This window comes from Amblyraja radiata, chromosome 21 (genome assembly GCF_010909765.2).
Source record: "Amblyraja radiata isolate CabotCenter1 chromosome 21, sAmbRad1.1.pri, whole genome shotgun sequence".
NCBI lineage: Eukaryota > Metazoa > Chordata > Chondrichthyes > Rajiformes > Rajidae > Amblyraja > Amblyraja radiata.
The window spans coordinates 9,757,516-9,776,783 of NC_045976.1; the positions used below are offsets into that span (position 1 = coordinate 9,757,516).

General features: G+C 44.7%; 1 protein-coding gene across 1 annotated transcript in view; it reads left to right on the plus strand.

Moving 5' to 3' along the window:
• The first annotated feature begins 2,392 nt into the window (after positions 1 to 2,392).
• The window catches only part of gys2 (glycogen synthase 2), a 38,117-nt gene continuing 21,241 nt past the window's right edge, over positions 2,393 to 19,268 (plus strand). Inside the window, exons 1-7 of the mRNA XM_033039478.1 lie at positions 2,393 to 2,722; positions 6,163 to 6,344; positions 9,196 to 9,387; positions 10,033 to 10,218; positions 14,952 to 15,096; positions 17,082 to 17,199; positions 18,178 to 18,298. Of these exons, the coding sequence (XP_032895369.1) occupies positions 2,602 to 2,722; positions 6,163 to 6,344; positions 9,196 to 9,387; positions 10,033 to 10,218; positions 14,952 to 15,096; positions 17,082 to 17,199; positions 18,178 to 18,298 (1,065 nt within the window). The 5' untranslated portion in view covers positions 2,393 to 2,601. The remainder of the gene's footprint in view (positions 2,723 to 6,162; positions 6,345 to 9,195; positions 9,388 to 10,032; positions 10,219 to 14,951; positions 15,097 to 17,081; positions 17,200 to 18,177; positions 18,299 to 19,268) is intronic.

Sequence of the window (19,268 nt, forward strand, 5' to 3'; positions counted from 1 at the left end):
GGCTTTCGACAAGGTCCCACATAAGAGATTAGTATACAAACTTAAAGCACACGGAATTAGGGGTTCAGTATTGATGTGGATAGAGAACTGGCTGGCAGACAGGAAGCAAAGATTAGGAGTAAACGGGTCCTTTTCAGAATGGCAGGCAGTGACTAGTGGGGTACCGCAAGGCTCAGTGCTGGGACCCCAGCTATTTACAATATATATTAATGATTTGGATGAGGGAATTGAATGCAACATCTCCAAGTTTGCGGATGACACGAAGCTGGGGGGCAGTGTTATCTGTGAGGAGGATGCTAGGAGGCTGCAAGGTGACTTGGATAGGTTGGGTGAGTGGGCAAATGCATGGCAGATGCAGTATAATGTGGATAAATGTGAGGTTATCCACTTTGGTGGCAAGAACAGGAAAGTAGACTATTATCTGAATGGTGGCCTATTAGGAAAAGGGGAGATGCAACGAGACCTGTGTGTCATGGTACACCAGTCATTGAAAGTAGGCATGCAGGTGCAGCAGGCAGTGAAGAAAGCGAATGGTATGTTAGCATTCATAGCAAAAGGATTTGAGTATAGGAGCAGGGAGGTTCTACTGAAGTTGTACAGGGCCTTGGTGAGACCACACCTCAAGTATTGTGTACAGTTTTGGTCTCCTAATCTGAGGAAAGACATTCTTGCCATAGAGGGAGTACAGAGAAGGTTCACCAGACTGATTTCTGGGAAGGCAGGACTTTCATATGAAGAAAGACTGGATAGACTCGGCTTGTACTCGCTATAATTTAGAAGATTGAGGGGGGATCTTATAGAAACTTACAAAATTCTTAAGGGGTTGGACAGGCTAGATGCAGGAAGATTGTTTCCGATTTTGGGGAAGTCCAGAACAAGGGGTCACAATTTAAGGATAAGGGGGAAGTCTTTTAGGACCGATATGAGAAAAACATTTTTCACACAGAGAGTGGTGAATCTGTAGAATTCTATGCCACAGAAGGTAGTTGAGGCCAGTTCATTGGCTATATTTAAGAGAGACTTAGATGTGGCCCTTGTGGCTAAAGGGATCAAGGGGTATGGAGAGAAGGCAGGCACAGGCTACTGAGTTGGATAATCAGCCATGATCATATTGAATGGCGGTGCAGGATCGAAGGGCCGAATGGCCTACTCCTGCACCTATTTTCTATGTTTCCAAGTTTCTATGTTTAACATAATATCATTGCATTGCAAAATATCTCAATGTTAGGAAGGGAGAGGGTGGTGTTGGGCATAAATAATGGGCATCTGTGACACAATCATTGCAGGTCAAAGCATGGTCACTGATGGTGTTTTAAGGAGGTGTAACTTCTAGCTAGAATATGGTGAATCTGTGGAATTCATTGCCATAGATGGCTGTGGTGGCCAAGTCAACGGGTATGATTAAGGCAGAGATTGACAGCTTCATAATTAGTACGGGTATCTGGGGTTATGGGGCGAAGGCAGCAGAATGGGGTTGAGAGGCAAATAGGTCAGCCACGATTGAATGGTGGAGTAGACTTGATGGGCCGAATGACCTAATTTTGCTCCTATAACTTATGTATGCTAGTTGTTGAATTGACTACAGATGGTACACTCATCAATGGCAAAAAGAATCAAAGGAAGGTTGATGGGCAAGACTGAGGGCAAATGAATTGCAGAAATGCGGAGAAATGGGGTGAGGTTTAATGCAGACACAAAGAACTGCAGATGCTGGAGAGGTGAGCAAAACACAAAGTGCTGGAGTAACTCAACAGGTCAGGCAACGTCTGTGGAAGGGAATGAACGACTCTGAAGAAGAATCTCAACCCAAAACGTCGCCTTCCCATTTCCCTGCATAGATGCTGCCTGATCTGCTGAGTTCCTCCAGCACTTTGTGTTTTGCACTAATGACATTGCTGCAAATAGGATTTCTGCTACTCTTGAAGGTTCCTGTGCATTATAAGAAATGAAGAGAAAACAAAATCGTTTTAATCTCCTTAATAAAGGAAACAGCACACAACGAGACAAAACACAGAGTAAATCAGCTCCATGTCATTCCTAGACATAAACATCTAAAACTGTGTGGCTTTAAAATATGCTGGTGCTGGCTAATTCTTTAATCATTGAGATTTAATAATTGGAATTTATCGGAATTAATTCAAAAACTCAATTTGTTTTTATACATATAACCAAATGTAACTAAATTCACGATTGATAGCCGAACAGTGTTATCGATCAAGGTTTTTTTTCAAATATATGCACTTCTGTCTAACCCTACTTGCACCTAACCTGAACCAAGGGATATCAAACGAAATTAAAGTTCCTAATGGGGACGCTTGTGTTGCTTCCGGGGTAATGGGTTGGACACTCGGACAAACACGTGATAAAGGCATGTTTCAGCTGTTGGAAGTTTTTTTTCCCCTCCCTCGTTTGAGACCCTTCCCTGATTCAGTCCATTGTCCGGCTCCTGGGAGGCGCCGCCACACACACACACACACAGTGCAGGTCAGTGAAATTACAACGGCCGAGCCACAGGGAACCAGCGCTCCAGCCTCCTCAACGAACAGGACACAGCAGTCAAAATTCGCACCCCATTTTTGATCTGAAGGAATCTCGGCCAAAATGCCTCTGGTCAGGTCACTTTCAGTGACTTCTTTAAACGGCCTCCCAGTCTGGGAGGATGAAAACTTACCCGTGGAAAATTTAATGCTCTTTGAGATTTCTTGGGAGGTCACTAACAAAGGTAAGCAATCCATTTCGGCCACTGAGCCCCCTTAAAACGGTGGGCAGTCCAATTTTCCTGCGTGTGCAGACTAATTTCAGGTTAAAAGTCACCTATTTGCCTACCGTTTTCTCTTCTAACTGAGATCATTGTATTTCTAAATTGAGCATGTCAAATAACTGACTTTGATACTGACCATTTTTAACAGACTGCCTCGCTAACTTTTAATTCCCTTGTCATTCCCCTGTCTGTCCGTGCTATCAGCTACCCGAACCTTTGACCTTTACACGTTGCTCATTAACTTAAAGCCAGTTGACTTTGGGAAAGGCCTTTGTGTGACTGGGGAATTGAAGCATGTAGATCAGTTGTGGATTTCTGGTTGTAACATTTCTGATCGTCCTTCTGTTGCTTTGAGTTGCACATCATTTGACGTTTGGCTAGATTTATTCAGTTCGGTAGCATTCTCCTAGGACTGGGTCCAAAGGCTTTGAACAAGTTGTTATAGGTTGGGTTTGCTGGTATTGCACTGATTACTGCTTTGAGTATTGTGGGATTTAGTCAAAGTGAAAGTCATAGAATCGTACAACATAGTCCTGACCTGAAACGTTGCCTATCCATGTTCTCCTGAGATGCTGCTGCCTGATCTGCTGAGCTACTCCAGCATTCTTGTGTCATCTTATGGACATGGTCCCTTTGGCCCAACTCGTACACGCTGACCAAGTTGTCCCATCTAAGTTTGTCCCATTAGGCCTGTATCTCTCTAAACCTTTGCTATCCATGTATGATGCAAAGCTGCTGGAGTAACACAGCAAGCCAGGCAGCATCTCTGGAGAACGTGGATGGGTCATATTTTGGGTCATCTGCAACATCCAGGTTCAGGAATAGCTGCTTCCCCACAGCCATCAGACCATTAAACTCGACTCAAACAAAATCTGAACTTTAATAGCCTATTGCACTTTGTATGCTTATTTATGTGTGTGTGTGTGTGTGTATATATATATATTCAATGGTATATGGACACACTGATCTGTTCTGTATTTATTTATGCCTCCAATATTCTGTTGCGCTGAAGCAAAGCAAGAATTTAATTGTCCTATCTGGGAGACGTGACAATAAAGTCTCTTGAATCTTGAGACTCTTCTTCAGACATTTGTCCAAATGTCTCTTAAAAGTTGTTGTAGTACCTGCCTCAACTACTGCGTCCGGCAGCTGGTTTCATATACCCACCACCCTTGGTGTGGAAAAAATGGCTTGTGGGTTCCTATCAGATCTTTCCACTCTTGCCTTAAGCCTTCATTCTCCAGGTCATGATTCCCCAACCAGTGGTGCGGATGGAGGACTGTGGTGGTTATCCAAGTTGACTGAGCTTATTCACTGGAATTTAGAAGGATGAGAGGATATCTCATAGAAACATATACAATTATTAAGGAATTGGACAGAAGAGATGCAGGAAAAATGTTTCCCATGTTGGGGGAGTCCAGCATAAGGGGAAGGCTGTTGAGGGCTGAGATGAGGAAAGACTTTTTCAACCAGAGAGTCGTGGAGGCCAATTCACTGGATGGATTCAAGAGAGGGTTAGGTACAGATCTTGGGGCTAACGGAACCAAGGGATATGGGGAGAAAATTGGAACAGGGTACTGGATGATCAGCAATGACCGTATTGAATGGCGATGTTGGCTTAAAGGGCAAAAATAACCTATGCCTGCACCTATTTTCTATGTTACTATTTGGAAGCCATTGGAAGATGTCAAGCCCTGGGGTAATGATGGTGTTCTTTTCAGACAATTGGTGTTAAGAACGTGGTTAGGAGTCTTATAGAGATGGAAGTCTCAAGAGATGGCAAAGGATGAGATGTGGGAGAAGAACAGAAGGCTAGAATTGATCAATAATTTGGGTCCCCTTGCATCTGGGCTAGGTCGGTCAACAGTATACAGTCACATCCTGCTTCACAGGGTGGAAATGTCAAATACTGGAGGGTAAAATTTACAGGAGATGTGCAGGGCAAGTTATTTTTGTTTTGTTTTTTTTGCACAGAGGGTGGTGAGTGCCTGGAGCGCACTGCCAGGGGTGGTGGCAGAGTTGGGTGCTGTAGTGGAATTTAAGAGGCTCTTGGATGGGCACGTGGGTGTGGAGGGTGGATCACACCCAGTCAAAGGAGATTTGTTTAAATTGGCATCATGTTTGACATGGACAATGTTCTGTGGTCTACATGGTCTGTCATTGCCAAAGATGAGGCTGTAGCATTTGCCATCGACGGGCAACATGCTGAGTGGATTGTCTAATACTGCTTCCTCCTGAGATCCCCACTCATGCCAGACGTCATTCCTCACCCCATTCACTTCACTGGAGAGCTCTAGTTACAAAGAAACTTGAGGCACAGGTGGCATCACTGAGGGTGTACTTAACAACTAACCTCCATTCAGTCTCTTCTAGTGCACTTGCAGAGAGGCACAGAAAACTGAGGTGCAAATGCTGAAAACTGGGATTAACGAGGGTGGGTACTCGCTGGTCAGGGCTCAATGGCACATTTCCATGTTACGTAAACAACAGGGATTGGGGTGGTCAGAACAAAGGGCAGCTGTGATCTTGAATAGTGTAGTAGGCACTTGGGCTGAATGGCCTCTTAGTACTAATTCCGTGTTTTGCATGTATGGTGCTGCCTTGAACTGTTCCAGTGAGGAAACGTGGAACTGCAGGTGCTGCTTTACAAAAAAAATAACAGTGACAGTGCTGGAGTAATAACAGGTCAGGCAGCATCTCTGGAGAACATGGATAGGTGACATTTGGGTTGGGTTCCTTTTTCAGATTTGAGGTATATCAAGATGAACACATGATGTTTGGCATGCAAGAAGGGTCCCCCTTCACTCACATCTCCCACATTCTCCCCACTGAAGAAGGGTCCTGACCTGAAACGTCACTTATCCATGTTCTCCAGAGATGTTGCCTGACCCACCGAGTTACCCCAGCATTTTGTCTATTTTTAATATCATGAGGAAGCTCCTGTTATCCCGGACAATGACCCATTGACTGTGAAGAAATAGTAAGGCATTGACAAATTAGGACTGCATTGGACATGGTGGTGTTTCAATGTGTATGGTTTCAGGAAAAAATGGCATTGCAACTAACGCGCGATTCAAGGTCAAATTTGTTCTAGATTTGAGGGTGGTTTCTTCCCAGCTGTTATCAGGCAACTGAACCATCCTATCACCAACCAGAGAATGGTCCTGAGCTACCATCTACCTCATTGGAGACCCTTGGACTATCTTTATTTGGACTTTATCTAGAATAAAACATTATTCCCTTTATCCTGTAACCGTACACGGCTCGATTGTATTCATGTATAGTCCTTCCGCTGACTGGTTAGCACGCAGCAAATGCTTTTCACTGTACCTCAGTACATCTGACAATAAACTAAACTGTAACAGTGTGTGGCTTAGATTGATTTTTCTTATCTCTTCCAGTTGGTGGGATCTACACTGTAATACAAACCAAAGCAAAGGTCACGGCAGACGAATGGGGAGAAAACTACGTGCTGATCGGCCCCTATTATGAGCATAATGTGAAGACGCAGGTGGAAGTGTTTGAACCAAGCAACTACGCCATAAAAAAGACGATGGACTTCATGAGGTATCAAGGATTTCGGGTAGGTGCTACGCAGGACCTGAGGAAGCAATTGGTTCACAAGTTCACAAGTTATAGGTGTAGAATTAGGTCCTCCGGCCCATCGAGTCTACTCCGCCATTCAATCATGTCCGATCTCTGCCTCCTAATCCCATTTTCCTACCTTCTCCCCATAGCCCCCGACACCCGTCCTAATCAGGAATTTGTCTATCTCTGCCTTAAAAATATCCACTGACTTGGCCTCCACAGCCCTCCGTGGCAATGGGTTCCACAGATTAACTACCCTCTGACCAAAGAAATTCCTCCTCACCTCCTTTCTAAAAAAGCTACCTTTAATTCTGAGGCTATGACCTCTGGTCCTAGGTTCTCCCACCAGTGAAAATATCCTTTCCACATCCACTCTATCTATGCCTTTCATGATTCTGTCAGTTTCAATGAGGTCCCCCCTCAACCTTCTAAACTCCAGCGAGTTGAGGCCCAGTATTGTCAAACGCTCATCATATGCTAACCCGCTCATACCTGGGATCATTCTTGTAAACCTCCTCTGGACCCTCTCCAGAGCCAGCACATCCTTCTCAGATATGGGGCCTAAATTTGCTCACGGTACTCCAAAGGTGGCCTGACCAGAGCCTTGTAGAGCCTCAGCATTACATCTCTGTTTTTGTATTCCAGTCCACGATATAAATGCTAGCATTAAATTTGCCTTCCTTACTACCGTTTCGACTTGCTACCGATTAACATTTTGGGAGTCCCGCACCAGCATTCCCAAGTCCCTTTGCACCTCCGATTTCTGGATTCTCTCTCCATTTAGAAAAAATCTATTCTTGCTACCAAAATCCATGACTCCGCACTTTGCCACACTGGTTGCAAAATCTGCTCTTTGTGATTTTATTGCAGATTCTTGATTTGACATTAATTAATAGAACAGTACAACTCGGGAACTCGGGCCCTTCAGCATACAATCTGTGCCGAACATAATGTCAAGTCCACTCTTTGCCTGCTCATGATCCCGCTGAGTTACTCAGCAATTTGTGTCTTCAGTACAAACCAGCTTCTGCAGTTCCTTCCTACACATTTCTAGCTTCTAGCTCTATTAAAGATCAATATTAACTCTGGTTCTTTCTCCACAGATGCTGCCTGACCTGAGTGTTTCCATTTTCAATTATTGGTTCTGATTTCTATCATCTGTAGGCTTTTTGTTTCCTTTTTATTCACCATGATGTGGAGAGGATGCTTCCACGTGTGGGAGAGTCTAGGACTAGAGGTCATAGCCTCAGAATTAAAGGACGTTCCTTTAGATAGGAGATGAGCAGGAATTTCTTTAGTTGGAGGATGGTGAATCTGTGGAATTCTTTGCCACAGTAGGCTGTGGAGGCCAGGTCAATGGATATTTTTAAGGCAGGGATAGTTGGATTCTTGATTAGTACAGCTGTTGGGGGTTATGGGGAGAAGGTAGGAGAATGGGGTTGAGAGGGGAAGATGGTTCAGCCATGATTGAATGGTGGAGTAGACTTGATGGGCCGAATGGCCTAATTCTGCTCCTATAACTTATGACGTTATCAAATTTGTTTCCATTTCAATTAAGCAAGTCCATGAATGACCACTGCTAAATAATAGGAATTTAGAATAAAGCTTTCTGTAATGGATGGGAAATGTTGCTTTGAACAAGCAAGTCAAATAAGGTTTTGTGTAGAGACAGCAGATGCTCGAATATAGAACAAAAAACAATATGTTGGAAGAATCAACGTGTCAAGCAGCATCTGTGGAGGCAACAGATGCTAGAGGTTGTCTTGGGTTGAGACCTTGCATCTGGCCCAGTTTGCATGTAGGCCAATTGTAATGTGGAAAAATCTTGGCAGAAGTTTGGATTTAAGAAAGCAAAGTTAACAATATTAGAAACTCAGAATAGTTGGCACGAATTAATGACCTGATAATCTGAAAAGCAAAGCAGCCAACATAGTCAACTAGTTGCCTCACCTCAGTCATTCCTCCTTGCTCCTGTCCAGCAGAAGGTACAGAAGTACACGCCACCATACTTGGGAACAAATTCTTCCCCTCTATATCACTCGTTTCCCTTTCCCGTGACTTCCTGTCTGAAGAGGGGTCTCGACCCGAAACGTCACCCCTTCCTTCCATCCAGAGAAGGCTGCCTGTCCCATGAGTTACTCCAGTTTTTTGTGTCTATCTTCCCCTCTGTTATCCGACTTCTGAACCATCCTTTCACAAGCTAGGGTACTGTCTGATTCATCTCTACCCCATTGGTGGGCATTACTGAGAATTGTTGGGGTTAGTCTGTCTATAATTGAATTTGTTTTAATTTAAAAACACGTTAACTGTTTGAGAACGGGTCTGCTGAACAGTGACCATAAAAACCTTGTAAACTCAGTTACAACTGATAAGATCCCAGACAGTACTAAACAATAATCCCTTCAATCGTATGAAGGTGCTACCAACTGATAAGAACCTAGACAGTACAATGAACAACAACCCCTCAAAGGTATGAGGTGCTCTATTCCTCCTAGTCACCCAACATAGATAAGGAAGCTTGTTTTTTTAGCAGCGTGTTCTGTGTGAAAGTTGTTTGTTAAATGTCCAGTGTCTTTTGTCTGAGGTTATGTTGCCTTTAGTCTTTTAATTGCAACTCCACAATGTATTTGTTTTGTTAGTTATGTTCAGTTTTTAAGGTCTGCAGATATTTTATAGTTTTACCCTGATGCTATATAACCATTGAGCCTGATTAAAATGTTAAACGTTCCTACAGGACTCAGCAAATCATTGGGAATTCATGTGGTAATACTAAAACTAAACCATCGACAAAAAATACTTGTTGGTATCGTATCCAAAGCGCTATCTCCTGCATTCTTTGTTTTCAGGTTTGCTTTGGCAGATGGCTGATTGACGGCAACCCGTATGTGCTGCTGTTTGACATTGGTTCTGCGGCATGGAACCTGGACCGGTGGAAGGGCGAGTTCTGGGATGCTTGCCAAATCGGCATCCCACATCACGACGGTGAATCAAACGATGCTTTAATCTTCGGATCCCTGACCGCCTTGTTTTTGAAAGAGGTACATCAGCCTTGCTTAAAGCTTTCACACCTCGCACTTCCTTCTCTATGTATCTCCCTCTCCCTGACGCCAGTCTGAAGAAGGGTCTCGACCCGAAACGTCACCTCTCCAGATATGCTGCCTGTCCCGCTGATTTACTCCAGCATTTTGTATCTATCCTTTGCTTATAGCTCCGTCGTGTTGTACTTCTTTTTCTGTAGTTACTGAGAGTGGTCCTTGAAGGGGAGTTTTGTAAACTAACGTAAATGTAATATTGGAGTCAACATATATACTGTTCTCTACGAAGGGGCAGCACGGTGGCGCAGGGGTAGGGTTGCTGCCTCACAGCACAAGAGACCAGGGTTCAATCCCGACCTTGGGTGCAGTCTGCAAAGAGTTTGTACATTCTCCCTATTACCACGTGGGTTTTCTTTGGGTGCTCGGGGTTTCCCCCCACACTCCAAAGACTTACCAATTTGTAGATTAATTGGCTTCTGCAAAATATTGTAAACTGTCCCTAGTGTGCAGGATAGTGCTAGTGTATGGGGTGATCACTGGTGGGCATAGACCTGGTGGGCCGAAGGGCCTGTTCCTGCATTGTATCTTCGGATTGCTTATAGAGAATTTATTCAATGGTTGTGCTATTTTGATTTATTTTTTTTGCAGCTTGCTGATCAGTTTGAAGACAAACCAAAAATCATCGCCCACTTTCATGAATGGCAAGCAGGCGTGGGACTGATACTGAGCCGAATACGGCAATACCCTATTGCAACAATCTTCACCACCCACGCCACATTGCTGGGCAGGTATCTGTGTGCGGGCAACACTGACTTTTACAACCGGCTAGACAAGGTAAGCCTCCGAATGGACTGACCACCGCAACTTCAAGATAGATTTTGAAATTTATAACTGGGTGGTACAGTGGTGCAACTGGTAGAGCCGCCGCCTCTCATTACCAGAGACACGGGTTTGATCCTGACCTCGGGTGCTGACTGTGTGTGTGGAGTTTGCACGTTCTCCCTGTGACTGCATGGGTTTCATCCCACGTCCAAAATATGTATTGATTTGTAGGTTAATTACCCCTAGTGTATAGGGAGAGGATGACTCCATATTTTTAATGTTTAGATTTATAGGTTTTTGATTAGTGTGGGTTTTGAGAGTTATGGGGAGAAGGCAGGAGAATGGGGTTGAGTGGGAAGGCTAGATCAGCCATGATTGAATGGTGGATTAGACTTGATGGGCCAAATGACTTCAATCTGCTCCTATAACTTGTGAACTTACGAGAAGACAGCTAAATACTTGCATGATTAAGGAATTTGTATGCCTGTCCACTTTTACCTGCATTCCAAGATCCACTAGTCTACAACACTCTCCGTTCTCAGTGCAAGCAACATTTGCTTTTGGCCACGTTGATCTCTTGATATTTGGAGAATGCACACGGAGGAGACGAGGCCCGGGGTAAATCGGCCCATGGTCGTAGTGAATGGTAGGGAAGAGGGGTCTGCTCCAGTTCCTGATTTCTTCTTCGGTCTCAGGATTCCTAGGATTCAGATGGAATATTGCACTGTTTTCCATGGAGGACTTCCTCGAATCCTATAGAAGAGCTCAGAATAGCACATCTGTTTTGGGAATTTGATGCCAGGCATGCGAGAATACAGTGACCCGCCTGGTGGACCTGACCCCATGTAATTAGGGCCTTGCTGCTAAACTATTTATAATAGTTAGGTTTGGCATGCTTACAAGGAGGACAGCGCACAAATCTTCCTCGTTGGTGGAACTGCTAATTTTACCTCTTGAGTTCGAGAGTCAGGTCAAGGGTGTTGAATGGTCATGTTTCTCCTTTGGAGATACAGCATGGAAATGGGCCCTTCGGCCCACCGAGTCCATGCTGACCATCAATCGCCCATTTCCACTAGTTCCATGATATCCCATTTTCTCATCCATTTCCTACACATTAGTAGCAATGTAGTGCCCAATTAATCTACCATCCCACTTGGCTTTGCAATGTTGGAGGAAACCGGAACACCTGAAGGAAACCCACGTGGTCACAGGGAGAACCCGAGGTCAGGAACAATCCCAGCTCTCTGACGATTTAGAAACATAGAAAATAGGTGCAGGAGTAGGCCATTCGGCCCTTCGAGCCTGCACCGCCATTCAATATGATCATGGCTGATCATCCAACTTGGTATCCTGTACCTGCCTTCTCTCCATGCCCCCTGATACCTTTAGCCACAAGGGCCACATCTAACTCCCTCTTAAATATAGCCAATGAACTGGCCTCAACTACATTCTGTGGCAGAGAATTCCAGAGATTCACCACTCTCTGTGTGAAAAATGTTTTTCTCATCTCAGTCCTAAAAGATTTCCCCCTTATCCTTAAACTGTGACCCCTTGTTCTGGACTTCCCCAACATCGGGAACAATCTTCCTGCATCTAGCCTGTCCAACCCCCTTAAGAAATTTGCACGTTTCTATAAGATCCCCCATCAATCTTCTAAATTCTAGCGAGTACAAGCCGAGTCTATCCAGTCTTTCTTCATATGAAAGTCCTGCCATCCCAGGAATCAGTCTTTGAGGCAGTTGCTCTACCAGCTCGTCCTCTGTGCCTGCCTAATATCTACCGGGAAATGGAACCATGAAATTCTTGCAGCAACATAACAAGTGCCACAGTACCACAGTGTACACAGATATATGGATGAAATTAAAGGGAAGGAGAGGGCAGGGGATGTTACTGAAGTCCACTGATGTAATGGGTAACATTTTAATGGGAGAAGGGTCCAAGGTCAGGCAAAATGGTAACCAATTTGAGAGGAGGATAGTGAATACTGAACTGTAAGTGTTATATTTATATGCACGCAGTGTAGGACAAAGTGGATGAGCTTATAGCGCAGTTAGACATTGGTAGGTATGACATTGTGGGCATCATGGAGATGTGGCTGAAAGAATTGGAGCTGGGAGCTGAACATCCAACATCCAAGGTTACCCGCCTTATTGAAAAAAACAGGCATGTGGGCAGAGGGGGTGGGGTAACTCTGTTGGTAAAGAATGAAAGTCAATTCTTGTCAAGGGATGACATAGGATCAGAAGATGTAGAATCGTTGTGGGTAGAGCAAAGAAACTGGTGGAGGCAGTTCGGATATGGTCATTTTAAGAGGCCTTAAGATGGGCAGATGGATATGGAGGGATATTGATCACATGCAGATAGAAAATATTAGTTTAACCTGGCATCAGGCTTGGCTCAGACTTTGTGGGCTGAAGAGCCTGTCCCTTTGCTGTGCTGTTCTATGTATCAAAGTCTGAAGGGTCCCGACCCCAAAAGTTGCCTATCCAAATTCTCCAGAGATGCTGCCTGACCTGCTGAGTTACTCCAGCACTTTCACTTTTATTTTAGATACAAACATTGACCATGGTGGCAATAAAGTAGAAGGTTGTAGATCACTGGCTGATGTCCATCAACTGGGCAAAATGGTGACAAATAGGGTTGACATTCATTTAAAAAGGATAATGCATTTAGTAAAAGGAACCAAAATGAGGAAATTATAATAGCAAATAGCTAGAGGAATTTGCATTTGGTTGCTTGTCCCTTGAAAGTATTGGGATTAAGATGGTTAAGAAAGCAGCATAGTGGCACAGTAGTGGAGATGCTGCCTCACGTCGCCAGAGAACCTGGTTCGATCCTGACTATGGGTGCTGTCTGTGCAGAGTTTGTACATTCTTGCCTGACCTGCGTAGGTTTTCTCAGACCTTCAATTTCCTCCCATACTCCAAAGCCGTACAGGTTTTGTAGCCTTAGTGTAAATGTAAATTGTCCCTAGTGTGTGTGTAGGATAGCATTAATGTGCGGGGGTCAGTGTGGACTCGGTGGGCCGAAGGGCCTGTTTCCACACTGTATCTCTAAACTAAACAAAGACTTTTTCTGCATGTGGAAGCAGTTTATCTTGGAAGCCAAAATGCTTTTGGGCATTTGGTCTGTTTTTACCACGTGTTTTGTTCGTTCAGCAGCTGCCATTGACAGGGAAAGCTTCCTACTTGATCCCTTGAACTTGACGTTTGTAGAGGACACTGGCCCCTGGGGTTCTGCTCATCTGTGTTATTTAATCAGCAGACCGCTACAGAAAACGGCTGCATTTTGCAACTCGTCTTTTGGGTCTCGTTGACCTTTCTTGCAGTCAGGACGACCCTTGTTAGGACATCTGATCTTGAAGTAAATGTTAGTTTGTCAAATCTGATTTTAATGTATAATGGCTACAGAATTACAAGTGCAGATCTGAATAAGAAGCACTGTTTAAGAAAAAAACTGCGGGTGCTGGAAAAATCAAAGGTAGACAAAAATGCTGGAGGAATTCGGCGGTTGAGGCAGCATCTATGGAGAGAAGGAATATGCGACATTTCGGGTCGAGACCCTTCTTCAGAGTGATGTTGGGGAGGGGGGGGAGAGGAAGAGGTGGAGACAGTAGGCTGTGGAAGAGCGGGGGAGGGGAAGGAGGGAGAAAGCAAGGATTATCTGAAATTAGAAAAGTCAATGTTCATACCGCTGGGGTGTAAGCTACCCAAGCGAAATATGAGGTGCTGTTCCTCCAATTTGCACTGGGCCTCACTCTGGCAATGGAGGAGGCCCAGGACAGAAAGATCAGATTCGGAATGTGAGGGGGAGTTGAAGTGCTGAGCAACCGGGAGATCAGGTTGGTTAGTGCGAACTGAGCGGAGGTGTTGGGTGAAGCGATCGCCAAGCCTGCGCTTGGTCTGGCAGATGTAGAAACTTTGATCTTGTAAGTTATTTCTCCTCAATGATGATAAGACATAGGTTATAAGATGTTTCTTGATCATTTTTCCTCCATGATAAGTCATGGTTTAACTTTTGTTTTGTAGAACATTTTTTTCCAAGAAACAGCATTGAAACGGGCTCACCATATCTACATTGACTATCGATCACCTGTTTGTACTAGTTGTACATTTTCCCAATTTCTCATCCACTCCTTACACACTAGGGGGCAATTTTGAGAGGCCATTTAACCTACAAACTTGCACCTCTTTGGAATGTGGGTGTAAACCGAAGAAAACCCACGCGGTCATAGAACATTCAAACTCCACACAGACAGCGTTTAATGTGCTCTTTGAAGAGATTTTAATATTTACTAGACCAAGTGCAGACCTGTTGGGTCTGTTTCCCCAAAGCGCGTTTGCAGGGGGGGTGGGGGTTGATGCGGCTTCACACACACACTAACCACCCCCCACACACGCAGGAGGGGAGGGGGGTGACGTGCAATGTCTGAGGCATTTTGTGATTGTTTCTCCTCGGTCATCTTTGCTTGGCCTCTGCCATCCACCATTTATTGCCACCAGTGCTTTCTCATGGTTGAAAGTTAGCAATTCCATCCAAAACCATGCAGTCACCGGGAGAACATGCAAACTCCACACAGACAGCAGCCGAGATCGGGATCGAAACTGGGTCTCTGGCTTTGAGACAGCAGTTCTACCACACTGCCGTTTAATGCTTGGTGTTCTTGGAGGGTGGAAGAAAACTGTTTGACCTAAATGACTCGCTGAACTCGCACTGTCCCAACCTGCTGTCTCTTTGTGAAACAGTTCGACGTTGACAGGGAAGCAGGGGAAAGGAAGATCTACCATCGCTACTGCATGGAGCGGGCCAGCGCGCACTGTGCCCACGTCTTCACCACCGTGTCCGCCATCACTGCCGTTGAGGCAGAGAACATGATAAAGAAAAAGCCAGGCAAGTTTCTCGCTGCTCCCGTGTCTCCCAACCCCCCCCCCCCCCCCCCCCCCATCTCTCTCGAGCGCTGGTTCCATACCTTTTTTTAATGAGGAAAGCAGATGCAGCAGGACGGGCAGCATCTGTGGAGGGAATTGACATTGAACGTTTCGAGTTGGGACCCTCCTTCAGACTGATAGGGGGGTGGGAGAGAAGGAGAGCAAGCTGGAAAAGAGGTCGGGGCATGAGCAAGTGATGGGTGGATACATGTGGCGGGGGGGGGGGGGGGGTTGATGGCTGGACAAAGGACAGGAAGGCAAGGACAAAGTGAGATTAGAGCAGAGCAGTGAAATGTTAAGACAGGAGGGTATTATAAGGGAAAGGAGGGAGGAGGTAGGATTGTGAGAGAAATTGGTGGGAACCCAGGTAGGGTGCATAAGAGTCAGGGCAAAGGAGGTACATGCTGGAAAGCCTACTTAACCTATCTACCCTGCCCCATGAATGCCTGATGATATCCTTGGCTGCACATCTTAAAGATATTGGGTTTTGGGGAATGCTGGAAGCTCTACAGCTGGATATGAAATAATACACATATTGATATCCTTATATCACTATGTAAAATTGGTTTGTGTAAAGTCATGGCATTCATAACCCTTGGATTAGCAATATGCATATTATTTTATATCCAGCTGCAAAGCTAGCAGCAGTCCCAAGAACCCAATCTCTATAAGTCTGTGTTCGAATCAAGATTCCAGCATCTGCAATTTCTTGTATCATGATCAAAACTCATCGTATAGCTGACATATGATGAAAGAATGGGTCGACTGCGCTTGTATTCACTGGAATTTAGAAGGATGAGAGGCACGTCTTATTGAAACATACAAAATTCTTAAAGGATTGGACAGGCTAGATGCAGGAAAAAAATCCCTGATGTTGGGGGAGTCCAGAACCAGGGGTCACAGTTTAAGAATATGGGATAGGCCATTTAGGACTGAGATGAGGAAAAACATCTTCATCCAGAGAGTTATGAATCTGTGGAATTCTCTGCCACAGAAGGCAGCGGAGGCCAATTTCAAGAGAGAGTTAGAACTAGCTCTTGGGGCTAAAGGAATCAAGGGATATGGGGGGAAAAGCCGGAATGGTCTACTGATTTTGGATGATCAGCCATGATCATATTGAATGGCGGTATTGGCTCAAAGGGCCGAATGGCCTACTCCTGCAACTAATTTGCTATGTTTCTGTGGTTCCATAATTGTTTTGTACTATTCTAAATCTGAGTTTTTGGAGAAAATGTAAAAACTGATGGAGAAACATTCAAACTAGAGGGGAATTAATTTTTGAAATGGTTGATTTAAAATTTGGACTGTTCATTTAGATGTGGATCCAGCTACAATATATGCATGCAGAATCGAGGAATGGTAGATGCTGGTTTACCAAGGAAAGCTAAAATGCTGGAGTAACTCAGCGGGTCAAGCAGCATCCCTGGAGAACCGAAACGGTTTTCCGACCAGAAACGTCACCTATCCATGTTCTCCAGAGATGCTGCCTGACCCGCTGAGTTACTCCATCATTGTGTCTGACCACAATAGTCTTTATAGATTGTTGCTTGTAAAATGTAAAGCAAGGTACTGTTCATTGGAATAGCAGCCACAGATGTGTTATGCTGCTGTAAAAAAAAAATGTGGGGAGAAGGCAGGCACGGGTTATTGATTTGGGACGATCAGCCATGATCACAATGAACGGCGGTGCTGGCTTGAAGGGCCGAATGGCCTACTCCTGCACCTATTGTCTATTGTCAATCTTTCTGTTATATTAGCTATTAGCTTCCAAAGAACAGCTTGTGGAATAATATATTCATATGGATAGGATCGACATATGAATGGAGGACACCCTCTTCTCCAACCCCTATCTCAATGAAGATCCCCAAATCTCCATCAATTGGTATTTGTCCTTGTGAGTTTGGTTGCGAGATGCAGCAATTTTCTGTTTCTTCACTACTTTTTCAGATGTGATCACACCTAATGGGTTGAACATCAAGAAGTTCTCCGCCATGCACGAGTTTCAGAACCTTCACGCCCTATACAAGTCTCGCATCCAAGAGTTTATTCGGGGACACTTCTACGGGTATTGTCTGCTGCATCTTCACTTTACTGCATTTTAATGTGTTGCCACCAAATGCGAGGACTTTTGTATCTGCAGGTCTGTGGCCTGTAATCAATGGGGTTATTGCCCAATGAAAACATGAGTTGGGAAAGCTGTCTCTCCATCTGATTAAGCTTGGCATATGCAAGTGTCAGAGATTATGGGGAGAAGGCAGGAGAATGGGGTTAGGAGGGAGAGATAGATCAGCCATGATTGAATGGCAGAGTAGACTGGATAGGCCGAATGGCCTAATTCTACTCCTATCACTTATGACCTTGTATCGGTCTGCTCACTGCAGGCACTGACACGAGCATCTTGAGGCATTGCTTCCAAAACTGTCTTGAACATTTGCTCGGAGGGAATGTCACCATCCCCACGCCTCCATTTCGTTACCCCCCCCCCCCCCCCCCCTTCCCTGTGCTCCACGTGCACTCACCTACTTCTCTCCTTCTGTCCCTCCACCCACATCCCTCCTTCTGGCTTCACGGTTTGCAACTCTTCAACCCTTTTGTCTTGCACCTTCTGTCTTTTCATCTCTGGTACCTCCCACCATCTGTGTCTAGCTACCACCTGCAACACTTTGTCCTACCCCCCTCTCCAAGCTTCCTTCCCCACCAACCCATCCAATCTGAATGAGGGTCTGACCTAAACGTGATCTATTAATGTTCTACTGAGATGCTGCCTGACCCACTGAGTTAAGGCCCTGTCCCACTATGCAAGTTTACCAAGAGCTCTCCCGAGTTTAAAAACAAAATCAAACTCTTGGTATTCTACGAAATCCTATGACCTGAAAAATATGCCAAAACAAAACGTGTGTGTTCCTTGAAACTATTGTCCCCTTATTGTTGATGTTATAGTGCAAATATAAGAGTGTAGATTCCTGTTGTGAACACAAAGATGGTTTTTGTTCAGTTGCTTTGAATTTTTAAGGATGTGTTGTTGTTGTTTTTCAAATTCCAGACACTTGGATTTCAATTTGGAAAAGACACTCTTCTTCTTCATAGCTGGCAGATATGAATTTACAAATAAAGGGGCTGACCTTTTCATAGAAGCGTTGTCAAGGTTAAACTTCCTTCTCCGGGTAAGAAATGCGGCAGTTTTTATGTTTCGGAAGCACAGAATTCCATGATGTCATGGAATAACACAGGTACAGGCCCTTTGGCCCCCAGTGTCGGTGCCAAATGTGACACAAGTTCAACTAGTCTCTAAATGTGATCAATTTCCTCCAAGTCCACCAGCCTATCTTAAATTGTATGCCTTAAGAGTCCAGTGTGTTTTATTGTCATAGGTCCCCAAAACGGAACAACATTCCTACTTGCAGCAGCACAACAGATACATAAATATATTGCTCTGTGTGGGATTTTGGCAATATTGTAAGTACAGTTCATTTCACACTTTTAAATTTTCATCTGCCAGGAATATATCCATCATTACACAATGTTAATATTACCGAATCTACATCGACCATCAATCACTCATTCGCCCTAGTTCTATGTTATCCCACTTTTTGCATGCACTCATATTTAGGGGGCCTATTAACTTACAAACCCGTACGTCTTTGGTATGTGGGAGGAAACCTGGACAAAACCCACACGGTCACAGGGAGACCATGCAAACTCCACACAGGCAGCACCCGAGGGCAGGATCGAACCCGGGTCTCTGGCACTGAGGTGGCTGTTCTACCCGCTGTGCCACCCTATGTTGGAGGTGTCCATGTGAAAGATATGGCTATAAGGATATAGCTTTAAAATGAGAGGGTAAAGTTTAAAGGAGATGTGCGGGGCAAGTTTTTAGTGTTGAGTACTTGGAACGCACTGCCAGTGGAGGTGGAAAATATAGTGGCATTTGAGGCTTTTAGATGGGAACCTGGAAGTGCAGGGGATGGGGGCAGATGAGATCAGTTCAACTTGGCATCATGTTCGACACAAACATTGTGGATCGAAGGACTCATTCCGTTGCTGTACTGTTGTATGTTCTAAAAGCACTGCATTTAATGAATCTGTAACTATTTCCCACCCCCCCTAACAATGTCCAATCAACCTGCCAACACA